Below are 25250 nucleotides of genomic sequence, written 5' to 3'. Positions count from 1 at the left end.
AGAATAGGATTTTTAGATAGATTGAAAGAGAGTAGGCCTTACAGTGAATTAAAGAAGGTAGTGCTGGAAGGAAAGGGAGGCTCCCAGATCACTTCTTTAATACTACATGGAAACCTACCTTAATCGGTAGAATAGGGTAGTTTCCTTTATCAAAGAAAACGAAAGGCATTGATTGCGATTCCTTACCCACAATTAGTGTATTCATAATATATAAATTATTTGGTTTTAGAGATTCCAGTTTAAACGAATGTTAATGGTCAATTTTAATCGCATTTGATTGGCGCCCATGCGATGCCACTCCACGTGACGTCACAGGTACCTAGTTCCTATACGAGTAGATAGGAGTTTTACATTGTCTGAGATTACCAATGCATGCATGAGGCACGGAGCTCAGGGAAACATGTCTTAATAATCAACCATTAAAATTGCCTAAGTTCGGAAAGTTTCCTTCTTTTGATAGGGTAATAATAGTCCTTATTTAAGCCAAGCGCTACCAGCTAGCAGGGTACTCTGCTACCTGCTAGCAGCCTGCGTCGTATCAACGCTCAAAGCCTCGCGTCAAGGTCACCTCACACGGCGATAGCTGGAACCAGAAATACGTCACACGGACTTTTCCCATCATTCCTACATAGCCGTCGCGTTTTCGCGCGCTTGAAATTTTTCACTTTTCGTTTAATCGCGAAAAATAGATATCGTCATTTAAAAATCTATGAGCGTAAAAGGCGTACTCCAGGAGTAATAATCTTCCGATTTAGGCAATAAAAAATAATCGGAAACCACCGTATTCTATAAAAAAATGTGAATGCAAGGAGGGGGAGGCTGTTGGGTTGGGGGTTATATTCATCATGCCTCTTAGCTGTGAAACATGCTGCGCAACAATTAGCAATTAGAGTGAAAAAGTACGAATGCGTCACAAGTGGTGGATATTTAGAGACATACGCTACTTTTTTTAAATCGATCATCTGACCGACGTTTCGCTATTTTGCATTTTCATTAATAAACGGTTAAAGCGAAAACTCTTTTAAACCCTTACGATGGTTGAGCTTTAAATGGTACCTAAATTTGTTTTCTGAAAAACAGTGACAAAAATAACGAATTACGTATAATCTAATAGCCATTTATGGTGTATGAACAATTCAGTCTTTTATTCTTTGCACATGAATACTAAGTATATGTATGTACAATGGCGTGAGTATAGAAAGAGGCACAGTTGTCCACAGGAAATGCTTATGGCATTTTGCAGTCGTCTCTGTGTACGTCGGCAGGCCAGTCACAGATGTGCGAGTCAGGGTTGTAGATGAGGCCGTTTTCGCAGGAGAACAACACGGGTTTGCCGTTCACGCAGCGGTAGAACTGTGGACGAAGCGAAAGAATTAGGTGCATATCAAGAGAAAGGACATGTGTCGATTTGCTCATAGGAATCGTAGAGAATATTATGCAGATAGCACTTACTATATGGGTAATTTATTCCACATCAAATTGATTTTCAAAATTTTTCTGATTTAATTGAAAATTTGTGTAAAAATATGAATGTATATGAATAAATTATTTTTCAGATTTCAAGAATGAAAAATTCCGGTATATCCGCATTGCAGGATACATTATTTGGTAAAAATTGTATGACTCTAGTGCATACGTTTACGACAGTATGATATAAGCATACGTTACCACGAACTAATATAATGATGGATATTTAGAGACAAACGCACTTTTTTAATCCACCCATTCTCTCACCGAAAAAGCGAAAAATGTCCTAAATCTTCACGAAGTAAAGTGAAATTTAAGTTATGGAAATCCGATTTTCGTTTATGAAAAATAGTTACCAAAAGTAACGAGTAGCGTATAAATTATCCCCGTAACTCTTGCTCTAATTAAATACAGTAATAATTAAAACGTTATTTAAAACTCATTCATTTATTTATCGAACTTCATGCTGCTTAATCTTCTTTTATTGGAATAAAGCTTCACAATCACTTCAAGTAAATTTTACCTCAAGTACCTCTTCACTTTATCTCAGTTTTTCGTGAAAACAGATTGTTAATGCATCAATCCTCTATGCACATGGAGAATGCTATCCTGAGCCCGTAATGAGAAGGCAGTGCAATGGAAATAGAAATGCTGTGCTATCTATCAGATAACTATCGAAAAATCGGTGATCGATCTGATATAAATTTAACTCAAATAGCGTAAGGGGTAAAACCTCTCACGAGCAGCGTCATTCCAAAATAATGTTTCCATAGAAGGAAGATGTCCCCAATAACTGACTCCAAATCATAAATTTTTCATCCGTATTTTTTCCGCGGTAGTTCGTATGAACAAGTTATTATTACTTTTGAGACGCATTGTTCTCCAAATCTGCTAAAAATATAAGAAAGGAGATAGTTTAGCAAAAGCTGGCCCCATGTGATCCAGTGACGTTACTCTAAAAAAAAGCAAGAATTAAGATTTTTTCATTGTCCATGCACGATAATTCGCTCACGCCGATGTAAAAATCTCTCTGGATCGTATTTTATCTGAAGCGCGGCTTGGTGAGTCCCGGATTTCAGTGGATGACGTGATATATATCGCCCAATCGTAATTTTTTAAATACATACTCGAGCTGGAAGACCGATGCTTCGCTACCTTCGCTATTGGAATACATATCGTTAATGAAAGGTCCAATTACTAGGTAGTTTCTAGACGGATTTCTAAAAAATAATATTAAAAAATGAAATTCTTAACTAAAGATTTGCTTCATAGCAACGGACATTAAAAAGCAAATTGACGCTTACTGGATGCCATATGTCATTCTTCTAAAGAACTAAGAGCAAACTGCTGCAAACAATGCAACTTATTTGAGTTATTTCTCAGCTATCTCGGTGTCCTTTCCGCAGCTCACTTCGCCATTCCACAATTACATTTCATCCCGAGAATTCCTCTTTTATGATCCAAAGCTTGAGTTTAAAAAGCATGGAAGAAAAGCGGGTGAAACAAATGACTACGGCATTGCGCGTTTCTAGTGTTACCAGCTGCTTCAAATGTCTCACTAATTTTTACGCGAATCCCGCGCTAATGTTTTCCAAGTACGCCTCCGTTGACTACTGCGTTCTGGAATTGTTCATCACCACCATAATAAGTTGCGAGTGATGTCGATAGCCTCACCTTGTCGCAGTCGGGTGCGGGGAAGAAGTCCGCTCCGCTGCTGCAGTCGGCGGGTGGTGGCGTGTGGTCGCCTCCGCCCCCGCCCCCCGTGGAGCCCCCTTGTTGGGGAGTGGTGGTGGTCTTCACGGGGAATCCGCTGGGTGGGGTGGCGGGCTCCGTTGGGATGGGGGGGCCGTCGGGGGTGGTGCTCGGCGGGCGATCCCAATCCGGCTGCGAAAGAGACCAGGCGACTAGTTAGAACAGTGTCATCAGAAGAAAATGAGGTAAGTACATATCGACTTCAGATAGAACCCATCCATTGCCAAAGGACTGCTTTGGAACGCGATCTATGTTAAAAAAGGCTCAGCTGAGGAAAAATCTAAGCTCTAATCGAATATTATTTAAAAAATTAATTCACAGCTATTCATTTGATAATATTTACGTTCGTAAAGAATGATAGTTCTTTGGGGTAACACACTTTGAAGCGATCATTCTGTAAAAGCCGCTATTCACGGCGAATAATTCCATTCGAATGATCATTCACCGTGTATGACAGAACAATTCGCGAATGACCATTCATGCGCATGATCAATCAGTGAAAATTAGAACATGTTCTATTTTGCTCGCATGATCCTGTGAATGATCACGTGATCATTCAGCATGATCATTCGCATGATCATTCACCATGTATAGCGGCCTTAAGGTTTGTTCATTTTCCTGAGTATCATTTGGGCTAATCCAGTTGAGACCTAACGAACGAATCCTTATGTTAGAGTGTTAACGAAAGGCTTTTTAAGAGTCGAAGTGTAGCGCGTATCAGCACGGAAGCGTGGCCGCAGAGCAGAGAGAACGACGAATGGAGACTGCATTTGGGATGTGCGTGTGGAGGATAATCGAGAAGGTGAAGTGGGCGAAGAGGAAGAGAGACAACGAAGTGCTGGATATGGTGGGCGAGGAGAGGGAAATGCACCAACGGATGAAGTTCGCCATGAAAAAATATTTGACTTACCTGGGATTCGAACCCGGATCTCCCGACTGCGTACAAAGCCTTATCTAGAGATTTGATCGTTGGATTTTTCTTCCTCATAGGATAATCCTCTAAAAATGCTGGCACAGTGCTGACTTTGCCTGGTTTCGCTACTTAGTTGGGCCTTCTTCGCTTCTATAGCGTTGAGGTGTTTACCCCGTCCCTTCCCTTCCAAATCCATCCCTATCCCAGAGGCGTCGACGGATTCCTATCGCGGCGGCGCCTCTTTCCTCTTTCTTCTTTCCTCTCCTCCCCCTCCCCGGCGTATAAGTCTCTGACTTGGTTCCCGGCCCCGGTGTGTTGTATCCTCGAAGGGCTCCCATTGAGCCCTTAATCCTTTTGCGTACAAAGTCACTTGTTCCTGAAGTGCTTTGAAATTCGCCGTCGCAGGCCAGCGACAAAAATAGGGGGTTTTTCACCCCGACAGTGCTTTATTAAGCACGACCCTCGCCACATGTGCCACAGTGTGGACTTGTCGCGTCAACATCTTATTCGGTAAAACCCATCCCGAAGTTCGCTCGTAGAAAATGGCTTGGTGGTGTAACTAGCTAGCACACCTGACCTGCAATCGGGAGATCCGGGTTCGAATCCCGGCTAAGTCAAATATTTTTTCATGGCGAACTTCATTCACGTTGGTGTATTTAACTTTGCACCCGTGCTCGTAACTGCGTACAAAGTCACTTGTTCCTGCAGTGTTTTGAAGAGAGGGAACTTGATGAGATAAGACTGTCACCTGACGGCCATGTTGGAATATGACAGAATTATTTTATTCCGAAATAATTATAAAATTGTGATTATAATAATATTATCTCTATTGATTGAACAAATTAGGACTATGAAAATTGTATTAGAATTTGTTTTAGAACTGTTATTTGGAAAAAATACCAATCATATCAGCGATTTCACGAAGTTGGGTTTGAATGGAGTGAATATTGAGTGGGAAGAAGATGTTAAAAGCCGAGTTAGAGGGCTATATTAGGTTAGGGGCGAAGAATAGGGTAGTTTCCTTCATCAAAGAAAACGAAAGGCATTGATTGCGATTCGTTACCCACCATTAGTGTATTCATAATGTACAAATTATTTGGTTTTATAAATGCCAGATTAGACGAATGGCAATCGTCAATTTTTTCCTCATTTGAAAAAGGCCAGATTGGCGCCCATGCGATGCCACTCCACGTGACGTCACAGGGACCTAGTTTCTATACAAGTAGATAGGAGTTTTACATCGTCTGAGATTACCAATGCATGCATGAGGTTCAGAGCTCAGGGAAACATGTCTTAATAATCACCCATTAAAATTACCTAAGTTCGGAAAGTTTTCTTCGTTTGATAAGGTATTAATAATCCTTATTTAAGCCAAGCGCTACCTACTAGCAGGGTACTCTGCTACCTGCTAGCATTCTGCGTCCTATCAGCGCTCAAAGCCTCGCCCCAAGTTCATCTCACATGCGGCAGCGGTAACCAGAACGACGTCACACGGAGTTTTCCCAGCATTCATACCTAGCCGTCGCGTTTTCGCGCGCTTGAAAATTTTCCCTTTTTATTTAATCGCGAAAAATAGATAGCGTCATTTAAAAATCTAAAAACGTGAAATACGAACTCCAGGAGTTATTATACTTCGGTTTAGGCAATATAAAGTTTATAGGAAACCACCCTATTGGATAGGATTTGTAGCTACATATGAAAGGGAGTGGGTTTTATTGTGAAACAAGGAGAGAAATATGAATTGGGAGGGGAAGATGCAGTAAGTGGACCTTTCCTGGTGGATGTATGCTCTCTTGTGAGAAGGCCTTACCCTGGCAGTGGTTGTTCCGAGTGGGATGGGGACCTTGTATCCCTTCATGCCTTCCGCCATCACTTTCATCAGTGGATTCACTTCCCCGCACACTCCGTGGAAGTCGTCCATGTCGATGGCCCACGTCATCGCGCCCAAGTACCCCTTCTCCTTGAGCCAGTCCATCTTCTTCTGAACACTCGTCTTGTTCTCGTAGCCAACCCATTGCGTGCCTGAGAAAGACAAAGCACGCATGTCATCACGTGTCACCTTGTTTCAGGAAGTCCTTTTACATTTCTCTAGTATTCCTACCAGTGTGCACACATGTGTCATTAGTAGTATAGTGTAACTCTCGAAGCCTGTGTTCTACTTTCGGTCTTATATGAACAGTCGCCTTTGTAATGTGCTGAATTAGAATTTTTAGCTAATATTTAGAAAGAAAAAATACATTTGAATTTGTAATAGTTGTAAAAAAATGCGTTACTTGCTATGCCTCATTCAAGTTTCGGGTTGCATTCGTGAATTCACCTGATTTATTTAAACTTTATTAAAAAATTGAACTAGATTAGTTTTTTTAACGCAAATTTGTCCGTGGAAGAATTGTAGTCGGGTAGCGAGATATGTGTAATCCATTATGTGCTCATTCACTGCTCTTTTTCTATCGCGGTAAATTAAAAAGAAATGTATTTTTCTTCACAAAGATTGTCTAAGATATCCATTAGGAATAGCATAATATATCCAACCGACAGCTAAGCACCAAATTTTCTTAATGAGATGATACTCTTCAACCTGCCGCAATTCGATTTTGTCATGTAGATTAGTAAAAAAACATGTCATGAATTCGAAGCGATAAAAAGTCAGTTTTCAATTTAACTCGTCCATTCCAGTTTTGAACACCGCGTTCATTGGAAAGTTTGATTGCAATTAAGCATAATCATATAATTGAAAAATTACAGATAAACAAAATGGAGATTTTTCGATCAAATCAGGCTGCAAAAATTCCTTTTTGAATCCAACTTGATTCTTAACAGAGGACAAATTCGCGTAAATAGCGTCGCACACTGTAATGGCTTCGTCAATCACAAAAAAAAAACAATGGAATCAACCGAAATACTGTCAGCCGTTCGAATTCATTCATTCGCACATTTTCGGCGAGTAGTAAGAGTTGATGAAGAATATGAAAAGCGATGCGGCGCGTGAAAGAGAGTGCTTACCTTCGTATGCGAAGGGGCAGAATCCGATGCCATCCCACCTCCTTGTCCACTTGGAATCAGGAGGGTCTACCCTCATGCAGATCTACGAGAGAATAAACAGAAACGAATACTTTAATCAAAATTAAAACATCATTTTCACTTAACTGCGGAAGATTAATTTACTACATAATGTTGATGCATAATTTTACTTCATGTATCTAACATAATTTTCCATACGTCATTCATGTCCAATGATTATTTTAAGGCAATGATAGAGACAAGATAAATTTTATGACATAGATTGTTAGTTAGGCCTCCCCCCGATATGAAAAAAGATTTTTAACGTTTTAGATGCTTACTTCCCGCCGCGCCGGTCTTTACTATCGCAGTCATTTCCATAAATTTCCTAGTACTATCGTACTTCCTTAATTTTTTTTAACTTCATTTTAATTTTACACATGAAATATCTTGGTTGAGTTTATATTGAATTCTTCTCGGGTATTATACCGGGTGAGAGGTTCCATGTTGGCCGACGTTTCGCTAGAATTCTTCTCTATCATCCTCAGCGCTGAGGTAAGATGGAAAAAATGTCTTATCTCAGCCCTATGCATGCTAGGAAAGAACTCTAGCGACACGTTGTCCAACATGGATCATGTCACCCGCTGTAATCCCCGAGAAGCCTTTATCCAAGCCATCATTTGGACGGAATCCAGGGACGGATTAATATTAAAGCATGTGTTTGATTATTATGAGCCGTAGAATTCCATTTATCGAACTGCATATTCAGAATGACTTTTCAGAGGCCTAATCCTCACGTATCCGAGAGAGAAACTGAGTATGAATTGCAATAACGTATTTCTGTTTCCATGACGGTGGTTCTTTTTTATTGGGGTGCGTGGCGTGGTTTTACCTCGTAGTAGGCGAGTGTTCCTTTGGCTCCAGTGTATTCTCCAGCATCGCCCCCTCCAGCTTCCTTGTTGATGTACGTCCCTTCCTCGTAGTTGTTGTTGCCCACCGAGAGAGTGAAGGTTCGCCCGTAGAATGGAACTCCAACCACCAGACGATCTTCCGGACAGCCCATCGTCACCCAAAGCTCCAACCCGTCGTTCTGACCATCAACGAAAGCGTGTATTAGGTGCATTATTTTCCTTCTGTTTGTATCAAATTAATCGACCATTTCCATTGAATATATTTCTTTGCGTTTTTGCATGACAGGATGTTAATTGTCTGTTAAACATTGTGAGAGTTGAGATTACTTTTTTGAGACTACTTGTTATTTTACAAATAACACGATCTTAGCTTTCACTCAGTAGGTTTTCGCAGGTTTTTCACGCCCTCTTCTTGTGTGGGCGTTTTCCTGCAGTGGGTTTTTTCGCTTAAGGATATTACACCCTCATCCTCATGTTTTTTCCCACAAACAGAAATCTTTTTTACGCAAAAATTTCATACATACTTGTTTATATTTTTTGGCATTTCACTAATAGTGTATATTTTATATATTTTGTATTGTAAACGTTCATCTACCATTTTTTAATATGTATGATCTTATCTACCATTTTTAATGTTTGCATTGACGCTATCGAGGGGTTAGGTGGAAGAGGGGACTTCTTAGTCTCAACCTCGCCCGAATAAAGGCATATTATATTACCATGGTGCGTTAAGATATTTGGAAATCATTCAATGATTTTTTTGTTCTACTGAAAGTTTATTTTACCTTAGTCAAGGTAAAACTTTAAGGATTTTGGGCGGCAATGTTTATGTGGCAATGTTTCTAGGAAAGTTTTTACTTTACCGACAAGTTTTTAGATATCGTAGAATAATGAAGAGATGAATTAAAAATAAATTGTTAACGTAATTTGAGGTTTTTCAGCTGTAGTTTGTTGAAGTGCTGAATTTAAAAAAAACTTCGTTTCGTACATTCCATGCTGTTTATAAATTTTCCCGACGACCATTGTCCCAACATAATGAACATGTAGGGGAGACCGGGGCACGTTGGCCATAGGGGCAGGATGGCCCATTCGAGTTAATTCATACAATATACACTGAATCGTGCTAGGAATCTATCAGAAGGTTGGTAGCACACTTCCCCTTTCTCCACAACACCATTATGACTGGCGGAGCAGTTTTTGACAAGTTATAGCGATTAATTGTATTTGCGCGTGTTTCAGTAAAATTCTACTCCCAGGTTAAATGTGTGTTATTTAAGTTTTGATCAATTTGGGCCTAATAGTTGAGTACTATAATTAAAGCTCATAGTTTAAGGATAACTTCTGTGTGGCATACAATCTAAATTGCTTCAGTGAGTTTTGTAACGAATAGAATTTATTGTAAACATGGCGATGGGGCAGGTTGGCCCAGCGACGACGGGGCACGTTGGCCACCCCGGCCAACATGCCCCGTTCTATGCATTTCTTCGTCAAAAATGGCCTAATTTTGAATAGACGGTCACTTGCATCATCAATTGAGCTGTCATTCAGGTGTAAATGACTTAATATTGTTACAAATCGGTTACAATGCATGCTTGCCAATAAGAGTGTGGGGAAGTACCTTTTGTTAAGTTTTGTTACCTTTTTGGACCAACACATACGTTTATTAGGGTATTTATCGTAGCATTAAATTAGCATTACATGCCATATTACCTGACTTTATCATGTCATACGTTCCTCCTTCTCCAAAGCTAGATTTATATTTTTCTGGTTAGCATATATGTCACTGTTTATGCAAATGTGCTCAAGCAGTTTATCCGAGAAAAATGAAAAAAAGTCGAGTGGACTTACGCATTCGATTACCTCTTCAGTGGGAAGAATTGGATTACAATTTAAATTGAGCTCGAAAGCTGGATTACCCTTTCCTCACTTACATGGATTTTTTTCTGTTACGTTTGAGGGTTAGCTTGCATCAATAGTCAACTCCAGAGGTTCCGCTGGGTCTGCGATTAGTAGTCTTTGGGAGCGTTGGGTTGCGTCTGAACTGATTAGACACAAAGACCCAATTAAATTCAAAGAGGCTACTAAAATATAAGTGCAGTGGTGAAGACAGGCATCTATTTGAACGTAACATAGTATCACAATGTAGCGCATGTTAACTGGAGCTAAAAAATAAAATACGCGCGTCCGATATAGGAAGATGAAGATTCACTGTGTCTAAAGTGTGCCTTTTTCGACGGTCAGCTTGGAGCACAATGTATTTAGTGCACGAATTGCAAGCGTTGTGCTCATTAGACATGTGTGAACAATGAAATCCGCGTACTATTTCACAAGAGCAATAATTGTGCTGATCCTTTGTATCTGGACAGTCACAAAAGTCAACTGGTTTGCATTAGCACGCCAGAAATCCTAATAATTTAAAGCTTTCCCGTTGTTTTAGTAAAATGGTTACATAAACTGAAATATATGTCTTGATTACTATTAGTTTTATTTTGATTTCCTAAAATCATACTAGTCCAGCTTATCAAAAAATACATGGGCCAACGTGCCCCAGCCGCTGGGCCAACTTGCCCCGATGTAGGGGCAGATTGGCCCACCTGTCATAAGCCCAGTATTTATTTATTTTTTTAAATTTATAACTCTTATATTCAAGTTTATTTATTGCCATCCAGATTTAGGAAGACTGTTCTAAAATTTAGCAATAATATCATAAAGTTAACTATGCATAAATAAAAAATATTTAAAAATGTAAAAAAATCGGGCCAACGTGCCCCGGTCTCCCTAATGATAACCATTGGATCCAGGGAAGTGAGATTGTGAGATAATAATTGTTGTATGATACTCCATGCTGGAAAATGTATAGCACCTAGCGTGGTCGAGTATTTTTCGACATATATCACGCCAAAGCGATGATTTGAAAGGATTTTTTTTACGTGGAAGGCACTAAACGAAATTTCTTTACATAAAATGTCCTGCAATGGAAAGTTCACTCACCACATTGAGCTTCTCGTATGCCCACTGATCGAAAGGTCGTTTGTAAAGTGGGCTGTGCACATCAGCGAAACCTGCCCAGTTGCCTCGGAGGTCGTAGGCCATCACGTGAATAGCATCGACCATCCTGTAAAAGAAAAATATCTTCAATTCATTACCAACACTACCACAAGCGGCTGGTCTCCATTGTTTCGTGGAGTTTCAGATCCAAACAGAGATACTTTCCTCTTCGTTTTACTATCACATCAAAAAGGAGTAGAACAGGAGTAAAAACCGACGATGAAACTTAAGTGCTACTAAGTCTCAAGTCAAATGTTAAAAAAAAATCTTCTTTTTTGTATTCTCTTACAGGTGCATGGCTAGTGTTCCACACTGCACCTGCCGCCATGCACGAAAGTGGTAGCATGTCGAAAAATGCCCATTGAGTAGAATGATATTAGGACACACGAGAAGGAATTTTTAAGCCCAAAACAGGCACATATGTCTCAGTTCATACGCACTTCCATTGCCGATGTTCATAGACAAATAATTTTCCACATTCGGAATCGATCATATTATGGTTAGGATATGATCTCTTGTGAAGTAATTACCAGATAGCATTTTGTGGTAGAACAAATGGAAATTTAAGGCTTCAAATTATGTCCATTAATTAATTCTATTTAAGAATCCCTTGCATGGAATAAGTTGAAGATAAGTGCAAGCATAATTGAAATATTTGCAGGAATTAATCTGGGGGTTAAGTAGACCCGGGGCATATTTTCCATGGACGACATTCCGATTCTGGAATAGCGAATTGCCAACGTCTACCAAGGAAAAGGTACGTTCGGAAAAACCTTTCTCGGTGGAGAACCCGAGAAGGAAGAATTTCTGCAACAGGGGAAATTGAGCTCTTGAGAAAGTGCTCCAGAACGTCGTTATGCAAGAGCAGGGATCTCCAAAATACGGCCCGCGGAGGGCTTTCATCCGGCCCGCGCACTCGTTTCAAGTAGCGCGCGATTCTCGCTCGTTTAACTCTGTGAGACGCCGCTAGGAGCATTACAGCGCTGAACTGCACGCCAAAGTCGCCTTCAAATTTTCGTAAATAAGAAATACACCACCGGATACTTCAGTAGACGTTGGTATTGAATACTTCAGTCATCGGCAAATTTGCTATCCGGCCCGCGGGGCGATTCGGAACTTGGAATATGGCCCTCGTGGCCTAGTTACTTGGAGACCCTTGGATTAAACCAAAATTTACATTCATGCTTATATGATCTATTTAATGCATTAATTTTCAATGCTATTCCTCGGAATTCCAAACATTATACTGCAAAATATTGGAAAAGAGTGAATCTCATCACCGCGCCGCGGACATTTTTGAAAACCGATTATAATACGACGGAAGTGGCAACAGAAATCAGTCTACTTTGGGATGGAGTTGGGCCTCCTCAATGCAGTCCCCTTGGGTCCAGCAATAAGGACTGACAAAAGACTTCAGACAGATCTCTACTCCCGAAAAACATGAAAGCACGCATCGGTAATGAAATACATACTTAACATGGTTTACCCAGTGAGTGGCGACAGTGAATTTTTGTAGTCCCTCGATGCTGGCTGAGTATCAAGGGTTATCATATTAGTCGAATAAGATGCGGCAATATTTCCAGTGAATTAATTCAAACACAACTCGTTTCGAAGTTAAAAAAACATTTTCTTGTGCAGCTAAGTTCTTCTTTAAAAATGTCCTATTTGATAAAGGATTTTTTACAGCTTGGCTGTCGGAAAATTGGGAATTATGAAGATTGTGGGAGAAAGCGTCGTTTATCAGGGTCTCGGGAGAGAGAGGGGTGGAGCCTGAAACCACACCGTCGTGACCTAGTAAATTAGAGACCCCAGTGCTAGAGTCATATTCTGATTTACTTCGTTGCGGACGCAAGGCCATTGCGACAACTTACGCGCAGAGGTCGGGCACGTGGTACCCATCCTGGAGACGGAACTTGGCGAGCGGAACGGCCATTGTGATGTCCCAGCCTTTTCCTTCGGCGTCGAACGCGCGCCTCAGCTCTTGCACGAAGTAGAACAAGTTGTTCTTGTCCGACATCTTGCCGCCTCTGTCAGTAGCCCCGGGGTATTCCCAATCAATGTCCAATCCATCAAAGCCGTACTTGTTCATGAAGGCTGAGAAAATAATTACACTAATGTCAAATAACTTCTCTACAACAGGGGCGCAGCTAGGAATTAAGGCTGGGGGGGTTTTAGGCACAACTAATACTGGGGTGTGGTATACCCGCCAGGGGAAGCGGGGAAACATTATTTCAGAAACATTTCATTTTCCTTCAGAAACATTTCAAGATATATAGTTCAAAATGGTGAGTTTTACGGCTTTCGGAGGGATATTTTACTAAAATTTACACTATTCTATAAGAAATATTAATCCAATTAAGTAAACTGGATTAAAATTTGAAAATTTTCTGAGCTCTGAGGGGGGGGGGGTTTGTCCCCCCCCTCGCCGCGCCACTGCTCAACAAAGTCTATGCAAGATTTTATTTTTATATTCATAACGATTCCCCACTAATTACTTAGCTCAGTTCATCTTGGTAAATTATTTTAAAACGTTAGCATCAGTGCGTGTGTGCTGTCACCTCAAACCGATTTGTTTTCCTAAAGTTCTATTCTTCATTGGTTTTAAACGGCGATTGAATTTTATCATACCGCATTTCTTCATTCAGCCAAGATTTTGAATGAAATCAATCGACATTCTCTTCGCGTTAAAGGGTATTTTAAACATTGAAGCTAGTGTTTCTAATTGGTAAATTTCGTGAACAAGTGCGCTGCTATTGAATTATTCCTGTTTGGAATATTATTAAATTTATGACTTTTTGATTGTGTGTCATTACTGTTAAACTTTATGCTGTTGATGATGACAGCTTTACTTTTACACTTTTTAATGTGGAAAGTACCGTTTTTTATTGAAATTTTGAATTTGACCAGGATTGGATTAAAATTTCGATAAATCAGACATATTATGATATGCTAATGGCTGGTGATAATAATAATTCGACTAGGTATGTAATATGTAAAATATCGTAATTACGTGAAATTTTGAATATTTTGAGGATTAAATCAGAATTTTGGCGATATTAGGGTTGCAATAATATCCTAATGCGGCTTTAAATAATTGTAATCATAGAAACTGATAATTAGCCTGTCTTTGGAGCTTTTCTGAAATCATTAGTTGCTCCTCAGGAGTTCGAGGCAATTGAATGGAAATGAGAATTTGTACCTGGAATTAGTCTTTATTATTTTTAATCATGTTTTATTCATTTTAAGTCTTCAGAATAAATCTTACCAATGACGCTCCTGATGAAGGAGTCACGACGAGCCTTGACTGTGACCAGCTCGGAGTATTTGCGACCGCCCTCGCCCCATCCTCCCATGGCAACGGCTGTCCTCAGCCCTGGATGCGACTTCTTGAGGTCAGTGAAGTTGTAGAAACCTCTATTTGTGATGTCATTCTGGAGAAAGAACAAAATCATATTGCGGGTGACTGAGCTGATACATACGTGAATAGTATACATATGTATTCATCGATTTTAATTGAAAACGACTGCGTTATCTCCATATCGGCGCGGCATTCGGAAGGAAATCGACGCTAACATCATTTAATCAAGCGATACCTATGCTGCGTTTGGTGATGGAAGGTCGCTATATGGCCCATGACTACCCCATTACACAGTCTCCATGGGAACGCTAATCAACAAGCCACTTGTCCCCAGAACCCAAGAGTCCCTTATCAAATATTATTGGGTGGGAGACGTGGCTACGCTGATTTGGAATGACTATTTTACATTCAAACACAAATTATGTGTGAAAGCTGCAACGAAGGAAAGAACGTTGCCTTTAACAACCCAGTGAAGCTGACATGCAGTGTAACAAGATGGCGAAATGTTTAAATTTGGCGTGTGATAGCGAAGTTGAAGAAATAATAAAAAATGTAAGGAAACTATGCTCCTATCCACCAATTTATTCTCGCGGTACAACTAGTTTCGACGCAGCGGCGTCATCATCAGGTAAAAGGGTTACAAGCATGCTTGAATGAACTTCCACAGTAAGTTGAGCCGGAGGCTATAGATATTATTGAATAAATTCTACTCGGGTGGATTATTAAGCAGAGACGGAGAAATGTTTTTACATATACCGAGAATGAAATTCAGAAAGAAAAAATCATTTGGCTCAGTCGGTCGGGATTCGAACCCGGATGTACCGATTGCCGATTAGGTATGCTACCAGTTACATCACTAACCCATCTTCCTTCAATGTGAGTTTCATGATGGGTTTAACCGAACCAAGAGTAGAATAGGGAAGGCTATCGGATAGAAGAACGAAATGCAGAGCCAATGCGTCGAAACAATCTTCGGATTGATGATTTTTTTATGATTTGATGCCGTTGATAATGTGGCGGCTTCAAGTGACGCACCGAAGCTACTTCTACTGCGGCTTATGATTGAAATACGTCGTTCAGAAGACTCACTTCTTCGTCCAGGACGAGAACCTCCCATGTGACGTTGGAGACTCCGATGAAGGCGTAGATGACGTGGGTGCAGAGGTCAGCCGGAATGTCTGAGATCTTGTAGCTGCCAATTCCAGGGCGGTAGATGGCCCAGTTGCTGAAGTAGCATGACACTCTGGGCGACCTGTCCTTGTTGAAGGGCGCTACTGGGTTGTACTCGCTTGGCTTGGCATAGCCTAGAAAAAATGACGAGCAGTTTGTGTGAACCCGTTTGGCGAATCTGTTATTAACAAAATTCACTAACTCTTGATTAACTTTGTGGTATTCCATTATAAGTTTTCCTGGATATCAGATGATTACTTATACCACTTATTTTTTATATCAGAGCGCGACCCGGGTTTCAATGAATTATCACCATCTTCAGGCGCAAATTATGATTTATTTATCTCATTATCGTTACCTAGTTACTTGATGAATTTTATTTTTCTGGCGTCCGTTTTAAAATCCATCAAGTAACTAGGTAACAATAATCGGATAAACAAATCATAATTAGCGCCTGAAGATGATGATAATTCATTGAAACCCGGGTCGCGCTCTGAAAAAAATAAGTGGTATAAGTAATTGTGTGATATCCAGGAAAACTTTGAATCTGTTATTTCCTTACCAGACATAATACATTACTCAATGCCATTTATTGGTCTTATCAAACATGATTTCCCTCCATCCCTTTGACATGGATATCTCGCTGGTAACGAAATCGATGTACAGCTAAGAAAACCATTGGCATCTTTAATAATCTCACTATGTATTTTTATATTAATCGGCGATACTACATTACATGGGGAAGGTTGGTAAACTAGTGGGTAGGGTGCTTGGCTACTTGTCCCGGGTTCTTATCCCTTCGGACGCTTTCAAACAAAATCCTCCAAGTCCAGGGTGGCCCCGGGAAAGGAACTTTCTCCCTTACAATGAATGTGTGGAAATCACACGCCTGAGGCCTAGTCTGCGGTGAGCTCTACCCTGACAAATTCAAAGCAACCTTCGGGCTAAAACATTGATTGAGTGATACTACATACATAGAATGAACGTTGGCTGGAGACCTTCTGTTGGCTCAATACCAGCTGCAGCGATGATAAATAGTTTTACTCTGAAAAAGCCTTACATTGAGTTACTGTGGACTTGGCTTGCGAAAAATATAATAAATGTCCTTCAAAGAATAAGCTGTCCAGTTTGTGCAATACTTACGTTTATCATGCACGCTTTGCGATAAAAAAAGTAACATTGGCAAACATGTACACGCTGAGGATTTGTTCCAACATCCCTATAATCCTGTGAGAGCCAGGTGTTCTTTGGCCTTGCGTTCTTTTCCTCTGCTAAAGAAGGTTTGTACACCCGTACTGTGTTTACCGAGGGCCAACTGATAATTTATCGCTCAGTTGTGTTGAGAAGAGATTTCTTTTTGTTGCGAAAGTTTCATCTAAGCTATGTATTTACTATCTTAAATATTTATGCATGGTTCCCATATTAAAGGCCTTTTAAATACCTATTTGTGCATAGTTGCGGGTCATAATTTTTAGTTTTTATGATCACTTCTATCGTAAACCTACTGATATTCGTCTTTTACTTCATTGTTTTTTCAACAGCTATTGATAAGATGACGCATTTACTCTAAATATCATGTTATTTCTTATTAGACTTCACACCGAAACATGTCTAACTTCCACCAATTGAAGCCTGATTCTGTTGAACTCATAAACTTACGTGTGCCGTAATTTGAGTTGACTTAATTTGAGTTCATAATTTGAGGTACTCCATTGCATTTACATAAGATGGAATATATTCTTACAGAAACATTCATAATTTAGCTGTCTGTAGCAGTATTCGAAGCGTCTGTTAGTTTTTCATCAAATCTGACAAGGGTTCCTCAAAAAACTAAAATACTAACTATATACGCTATATCAGACTAACTATAAGTACTGACTATCTACACTCCATTCTTGTAAAACAAGGAAAGATGTCGTTTAAGTCGAGGATCTTGTAAGGTAACTGCGATTCTGATAGGTTTTCATTATTTTTTTATTTCTATCAACTACTAAAAATTTCATGTAAGTACCACGTATACCAGCGAGTGATTTTTTTCTGTGTTAATCTAATCTTCACCGTCGCAGATAAAATTAATTTAACTCTATTTGGTAGGTAAAACTCAACAACAGATTAAATAATATGTGAATAATGATAGTTATCAATTTTCTATTACATCATGGCTGTTATTTTTACATTTTACTGGTTGGCTATGTATGAAATTCCGACCGAGTAAATGAAGTCTTGTTCCTAATAATCCGGATTTTTAGACGTTCTACTTATATAATGCCACGACTGAACGTCGCTTCTTTATCGAGTGATATCGTGTCAACTCCTCTATCGATCGTATCATTGATCTTGTTCTCCTGACAGCATCTGGTTTTGTCATCCATATCTGTCCATTGTCATTGGATTTGTCAATCAATCTTAGTTGAGATTTCACTTTTCCAAATGGGTTATCAATGATGCTTCTCTCTTAGCCTAAGTTTATCTCTTTAAATACGGTATGTCCTGGGTCATATGATTTACTGCGATTAATGTTGGAGCTTAACACAGAGCACGTAATCAAATCTTTGTTTTTTATCGGATTTGGAAGTTATAAAAGGAGTGAATGATGTTTGTGGTGATAAAACTTGATGAGAGATCCGTGGCTTATTTCTTTGATCAGTGAAGTTATTTGAGACGTGAAGTTCAGTTGAATTTTATTCCTGTCCATCTTATCTGAAGAATCTTGAAGCAAATTTTCAGGCAATGTAGCTGTTATTCCTACCACATAAAATTCGAATATGTAACAGTTTATGCAATGCGTCAAGCAAATAGAAATTTGAGGCCACATTTTTCACCTTCCTAGGCCAAAATATTGATTATAAACCTAGCATGAAAGAAATGTTAAATATTCATTTAGGTGGGCACTAATATACCGGATGTAGAGCCACGCGTATTACTCAATAAGAAGTAAACACATGAGATTATATCAAAATTGGTGAGAATAAAAGGGAATCTGAAGACAGTTATTGTGATATTTGTATGATTCCTTCAATGAACCCGAGCATCTAATTGAAAAATTAGAACTGGAATAGGAAGTGATGATACTCCGTATCTACGCATCATCTATATGGAGTCATTTTGGGAGGGTACAGATGAAATCATGTTTTATTCACTATGAGTACATACATTTGATTCTGTTGAAGTCTTTCATGATTTATCCCTGTTACCTAAAATATTGAGGCGATGGGGTGTAAGTATCATCAGTGGTGATGTATGATGAAATGTGTCTGCAACGGTTAATTAACTCCTGTGTTAGATTTATATTTGATTTACGTAGAGATGAACATTTGTCCAAATTCTACACTGATCTGAATTAGTTACCTCTTCACGGCCGTAGGAATTATATCCTGGGATCTTTTCTGTTCTCCTTATTCCAAAAATAGACTCATGCATACCTGTACGAATTATTCATCCCCCGCAAAAAAGTTAATGGAATTTCCACCCGCCGTGTTTCTGACATTCAAATTCCTCAAGCCCGTACCGATATATATTTCAAATCTTTTCATCTAACTGCGTCTAGATTCTGGAACTCTCTACCGCCAAATATAAAGACGTCACAATCACTTCAGTCGTTCAAAGGAAGGCTGTACTCCTATTTGAAGTCTGGGGCTTAATTCAGACTCCTCAACTCATTGAAGTTATCATCTTGGTGTTGTGATGTTATCAAAACTCTCTACATAAATGTGTATATTTATGTGTGTGTTCATTACTGTCTGTGTTAAAACTTATATTTTTGTGTTATTAGTATTGAATATTTAAAATTTTTTGTCTAAATATCTACTACTTGTTAGCCTTTCAAAAATCTCCATATTTTTGTCAAAATGCCTTTTATTAAGAGTGGAACATTTCCTGTATTTTGTATTTTTTGCTCTCGTAGGTTTTACCTAAAGCATAATAAAAATATTCATTCATTCATTACGGATAAATTTATATTGAAAAGCGAAACAAGTGTCAGCAAAACTGCCTGCTTCCAGCAAGTCGAAATTTGATTTTCAATAATTTTTAAAATACGTGCTAATGTGGAAAATCCATGACTTCGTGGACTCTTTAACGTTATATCAAGAGTGGAGCTGTTCAAACCTTAATGACTAATTCAGTGACGGATCCAGAGAGAAGTTAAGGGGGGTTACAACCAATCCAATTTACACTAGATAAATGGCAATTTTGTTCAGACGCCCGCCACTGCCGGGAGGTTAACCCCCCCACGTCTATGAATGTGTAGGTACTCACCGGTGGTAAAAGTGAGCGCGAATATTGCGCAGAACGCCAGCAAAAGCCCAGCGTTTCTCATCCTGGCAAGGTTTCGCAACCTGAAAAGAAAATCGGTACCCTTGTAAGTAGGGAGTAAAATGAATTGCGCATGCTAGATGCTTCAGAGCTTTCGTGTGGAATGGCATTATTCGCTTAACCGCATTTGCTTCGATTTAGGAAAGGGAAAATTTCATTTTTCTTCCATTCTCCATCGAAATAAGAGAAATTTTTGATTCCTAATACCCAGCCTAAATTGAGTTACTTATGTTTTACACACAGAGTGACTACGCTTAATACTGCAGTGTATTCACTCTTAATACTTTAGTGTAGTCACATATACTCATATTAAGCCGCCGATTTATTTATTTGCTAAATATTTTGTATAGTGGCTGTGATATCCCTGATGTGTCACAATTCATGATTGTTCGGCCATGAGTTACGACATTAATACGTGGGTTAATTATGGCTATAGTATTTAGTTATGAACACGCCACATGTTTTATGAAAAATAAGTCAAGAAAATTTTATCTTGTTTAATAGTAATTGCGCTACATACATATAGGTTATTTTTAACGTATGGGTATTTTTTTCATAGTAGGTAAAAAAAATTAAAAAATTGCTTTCTTGAACGGTGTTCCAGCTGAAATGGCAATGACTGGGTCCAGAAAAAGTCTGAATGGCATGAATTGTTTCTTCTGGTATTCTAAGAACTCACTCCTAGGCCTGTCTTTGTTTTTTTAATGCTGCGTACTTAGGTATCTAATGTCAAAGTTCGTACTCTAATCCAAAATTTTAACGTGAAAATATTCACAATGAGCCAGCAGACAGTATTTCAAAGGGGATATTTGCTTTTCATTGGGGACACAATATTCAAATTACTAAAAAAAATCTTACTTGGTGGGGGAAATAAAGACATATAGTATGAAAAGAGGCTGAATGCAACCATGCGTGTATGTACGCATGTATAGCAAATTGTAGAGATGAATTCTTGGTCGAAAGTTTATTTTTTTCTGAAGGTGGTGGACACACACAGAATTATTGCACTATTCTGAATTGTCCGTGAAAAGATGACCCTTGTATGAGCTGCGGTTTACTTCCTTTCCTGTTGACTGATCTTTAATGACAGATTTTAATCCTAGAAGTCGAGTTATTCAGGTGTGTCGAGTCATTACTTCCCAGCCAATATTCTAAACATTTCAGATTATTTTTGGCATTTTTTGACGAATTTTAGCGAACCAGCTGATAATATCGCACTGTCAAAAAACATTCAGTTGCTTTTAGTGAACAACAAAGAAATAACATATGAGTTTACCTACTTCAGGAGCTTCTTGGTACGAGGAAAAACTAGGAATAATTTCCAATCAATGTTCATTTTACTTCGAAATTACAAATACAGGCAAATATTTGTGGCCTGAAGATATTACCTGAATAAGTTGAAATTTTCTGCGCAGTGAGGATCACTAACCATAAACTTATTAAATATAACTAAACGCCCTTTCACGATACTTTCTATTGGTCCGAGATACACAATTTTCTTATATTATCTTTTCAACGTGTTGGTCGCTTCCAAAAAATTCAAACCACATGCCGTGCATTTGGCTGGAGGTGCACGCTGTTGACGCCGAAAGGCAGATCAAACCGCGGCACAGGCGCCGAGTCTACTCAAGATAAAATTATTATTATTATGACAGTATTCTACCGATTAAGGTAGGTTTCCATGGAGTTCTAAAGAAGTGATCTGGGAGCCTCCCTTTCCTCACAGCACTGTCTTCTTCAATTCACTGTAAGGCCTACTCCCTTTCAATCTATCTAAAAATCCTATTCTTTTCCTTCCCCTCCCTCTTTTCCCTAACATTCTACCCTCTATCACCCTCTTCAACATCCCCTCCCCGCTAAGTATTCACTCCATCGAAACATTCTGTCTCCTCCGTACCTCATCTAAAAGCTGCCTCTCCTTGCCAACCGTATCCAGCACTTCGTCTTTCTTTTTCCTCTCCGTCCATTTCACCCTTTCCATTCTTCTCCATACCCACACCTCGAATGCCTCCAATCTTCTCTCCTCTTCTTTCTTCAATGTCCACATTTCCGAACCGTATAGCGCTACACTCCAAATCAAACTCTTCACTAACCTTTTCTTTAAACTCTTACATAACGATCCTCTCAGAAGCTCCTTTCTGTTCATGAACGCCTCCTTTGTTAATGCAATTCTCTTCCTGATGTCCTTACTACTGTATCTGTTTTCCTCTAACGTACTGCCTAAGTAGTTGAACTACTCAACCTGCTCAAGTTTTTTACCACCAACTCAAGATAAAATAAAGTTCAATATTTCCCACTTAATATTTCACCTTGGTTTCGAATTTCTCACAGGAGGGCTACATACGAGCATTTGAAAAGATGACTATTCCTCACTCTACTCAATGCAGAGCAAAATAAAACTTACGGTGCTCATTGAAGCGAAGTATAAAAATTAATGCATATATTGTAAAAGTTTAATCCTAGTTTCTTTAATTGTTTGTTACCACTACTACATTTGGCTGCCAAGTTTTCCTTTTCATGCACAATTTGCTCTTTTTTACTGAGTCTAGCGCTACATCTTTATACTTCTTTCTTTGCTCAAAGGGTGATTTCCGGAGCATAGAAAGGTTTATATTCTATTTTTGATCCTTGGAACTCAATATAAAATTGTTCTTTACTGATTCGCGCTGAACATTGGCGTGAACGCCGCAAGACATCGAATGTTTACCGTGAGCGCACTAATCTAATTCTATTCTCTACCGGGACTTTGGATCCTTTTTTACGTGACGTTGTTCGGGAATGAGGTGGGAAAAACAGTACCTACATAATGTCCTGCGAGCCACCTCTAGGGTGTTTGGCAGGGGGTGATCAATCACCAGCATGCAGCATTCAATTGGACTCCCACATGCACACCACACGGTCCAAAAATCGTCACGTATACTAACAAATTATGCTACCATATGCTGTTAGAAATAAAAATAAAATTAAGAAACACGTATTAAGTTTTACATAGGTTAGTAGGCTACACTACAAGTCACGCAATAAACGCGCATGCACGCATTTATGAGTTCTATCGCTGCAGTTATAATCTCTTATTGATCGTGGAAAAAAAGACATTCTGAATCTGTCTGCTCTACAATCCATCTCTCTTATTTTATTTATACGTTCTGATCTTCCGTAGTATGTTTGCGTCCGTAAGATATCGTTAACTTCGTGAGAAAAGACACCGCTCTTGAAGTTATCTAAAAGGTTTAGTCTATTTTTCAATCTACGGTCCGACAGAGATTCCCATCCGAGTTTATCCAAGAGGTCAGTTACACTAACAAGACTATCGTAACGACCTTTCACATAATTGGCAGCTCTTCTTTGCACGCGTTCTAACTCTGTTATTAAGCCTTTTTCATGACGGTCCCAAACACTGGCAGCGTATTCTAAATGTGGTCTAACGAGGGAGAAGTAGCTAATTTCTCTCACTTTGTCGTCGCACTTTCCTAATATTCTTTTAACAAAACCCATTTTACGATTAGCTTGACCGGTTATATCTCGAATATGTATATTCCACGATAGATCATTATTGAGTCTAACTCGTAGATATTTCACGGATTCAACAATCTCTAATTGGGTACCCCGAATTATATAGCAACGTTGTAGGGAGTTATTCTTCTTCCAGAAATTCATTACGACGCATTTTTTCCAATTTGATTCTAACTGCATCGCACCACGTTTGGATAGCAGCAAGGTCATTCGTTAGTTCATCTATATCTTTGCTGGAACGGATTTCTCTGTAGTCTACAGCGTCGTCTGCAAATAATCGTAACTTACTGTGCACTACTTTGCCAATGTCGTTTATATAAAGAAGGAATTGGAGTGGGCCCCTGACACTACCCTGAGGGACGCCAGAAATATATAAGTATAAGTAAGTAAGTAGCTTGATTGAGATAGTACTCACCCTCTCCTAGGATGCTGTAGCTAGGGGAACTTGTGAGATCGGTGATCCGCTGAGGATGCTGTCCCAACCACAACCGCTGAGGCGGCGGCCCGGACCTCCCTCTATAAGTAGCACTGTGGGATAAGGGGGGTGGGGGAAATGAGGGTCCGTAAGTGCGAAGTGATGATTCAATCTGGTGATTTGAGGGCGACAATGGGATGCGATTAGATAAATCCAGAGATAGCGAAATCCGTGGGTGCACTTGCCTTGACTGACAACTGTGGAAAGATGAGGGGCGCGTCTGATGCTCCGATAATAAGTTGTTCTCACAATCTTCGCACAAATTTCACAGTTGAACTCTTTTCGTGTTTCCTGCTGCATTGAATGGGAATCGCTGGGATCGAGGAAAAAATTATCAGTACCAAGAGGAGGTTTCAATTTGCGATGGTGTTTGAATTGGTCAGGATTGATTTTGGTGCAGTATGACTCTGGTTGCTCTTTGCTTCAACTGAATAGGGTGGTTTCCTATTATTTTTTATTGCCTAAATCGAAAAATATTATTCCTGGAGTACGTATTTCACGCTTTTAGATTTTTAAATGACGATATCTATTTTTCGCGATTAAAAGAAAAGTGAAAATTTTCAAGCGCGCGAAAACGCGACGGCTAAGTATGAATGATAGGAAAACTCCGTGTGACGTCGTTCTGGTTCTCGCTGCCGCAAGTGAGGTGACCTTGGGGCGAGGCTTTGAGCGCTGATACGACGCAGGATGCTAGCAGGTAGCAGAGTACCCTGCTAGCAGGTAGCGCTTGGCTTATATAAGGATTGTTAATACCTTATCAATAGAGATGGGTCAAAAAGAACCGAACTGCCAAAACGAACTGTTCACTGAAATGAACCGGTTCGAAAATGAACCGTTCTCTAAAACACCCTGTTCACTGTTCATGTCGGCACTGTACAATCGCGGCGTACTCGGTACAGTAGGTATGATCATCAAGAGGCATTTTGTACTGCAGCTTACTCGAGCAAGTGCGTTGTGGGTACAACAGATGGCGGTTACGAGGGAGGCCATCCAAGGCCGCCGAAGTGCGTCGTAGACGACCGAGCCCCTCCTCTTCTTTCTCTACTATTCCCCTTCGTCGACGGAAACGAACATGATAGCCACTGAACAGTTCGTTCTAACTAATATTTGAACTGATATTTAAAATATTAGTTCTTTCGAACCGTTCGTTCTAACTAATATTTGAACTGATATTTAAAATATTAGTTCTGTCGAACCGTTCGTTCTAACTAATATTTGAACTGATATTTAAAATATCAGTTCTTTCGAACTGTTCGAAATATTAGATCAAATATTAGTTTCCTCGGGGCGTTCAGTTGGGATATCGTGTTCATTTTGATTTCGTATTTT

At 39.5% G+C, this 25250-nt stretch overlaps 1 protein-coding gene and 1 non-coding gene across 2 annotated transcripts; one reads left to right on the top strand and one right to left on the bottom strand.

Annotated features, from left to right (window-relative positions):
- Positions 1–1117: 1117 nt before the first annotated feature.
- Positions 1118–23966, bottom strand: LOC124163784 (endochitinase-like). The gene is made up of 11 exons (XM_046540868.1): positions 23862–23966; positions 19877–19956; positions 15539–15753; positions 14357–14522; positions 12963–13185; positions 11035–11158; positions 8025–8222; positions 7136–7217; positions 5943–6154; positions 3142–3351; positions 1118–1353 (listed from the first exon to the last, which is right to left on the bottom strand). The coding sequence occupies exons 2-11, from the start codon at positions 19935–19937 to the stop codon at positions 1228–1230; spliced, it is 1617 nt and encodes a 538-aa protein (XP_046396824.1). The 5' UTR covers positions 19938–19956; positions 23862–23966; the 3' UTR covers positions 1118–1227.
- On the top strand, positions 4677–4749 carry Trnaa-ugc. Its single transcript has one exon. It is a non-coding gene; the product is annotated as a tRNA-Ala (tRNA).
- Positions 23967–25250: the final 1284 nt, after the last annotated feature.

The sequence above is a fragment of the Ischnura elegans genome, chromosome 8 (assembly GCF_921293095.1).
Source record: "Ischnura elegans chromosome 8, ioIscEleg1.1, whole genome shotgun sequence".
Taxonomy (NCBI): domain Eukaryota; kingdom Metazoa; phylum Arthropoda; class Insecta; order Odonata; family Coenagrionidae; genus Ischnura; species Ischnura elegans.
Note: the sequence above shows the minus strand (reverse complement) of the source record. Positions and strands in the feature narration are given on the sequence as shown.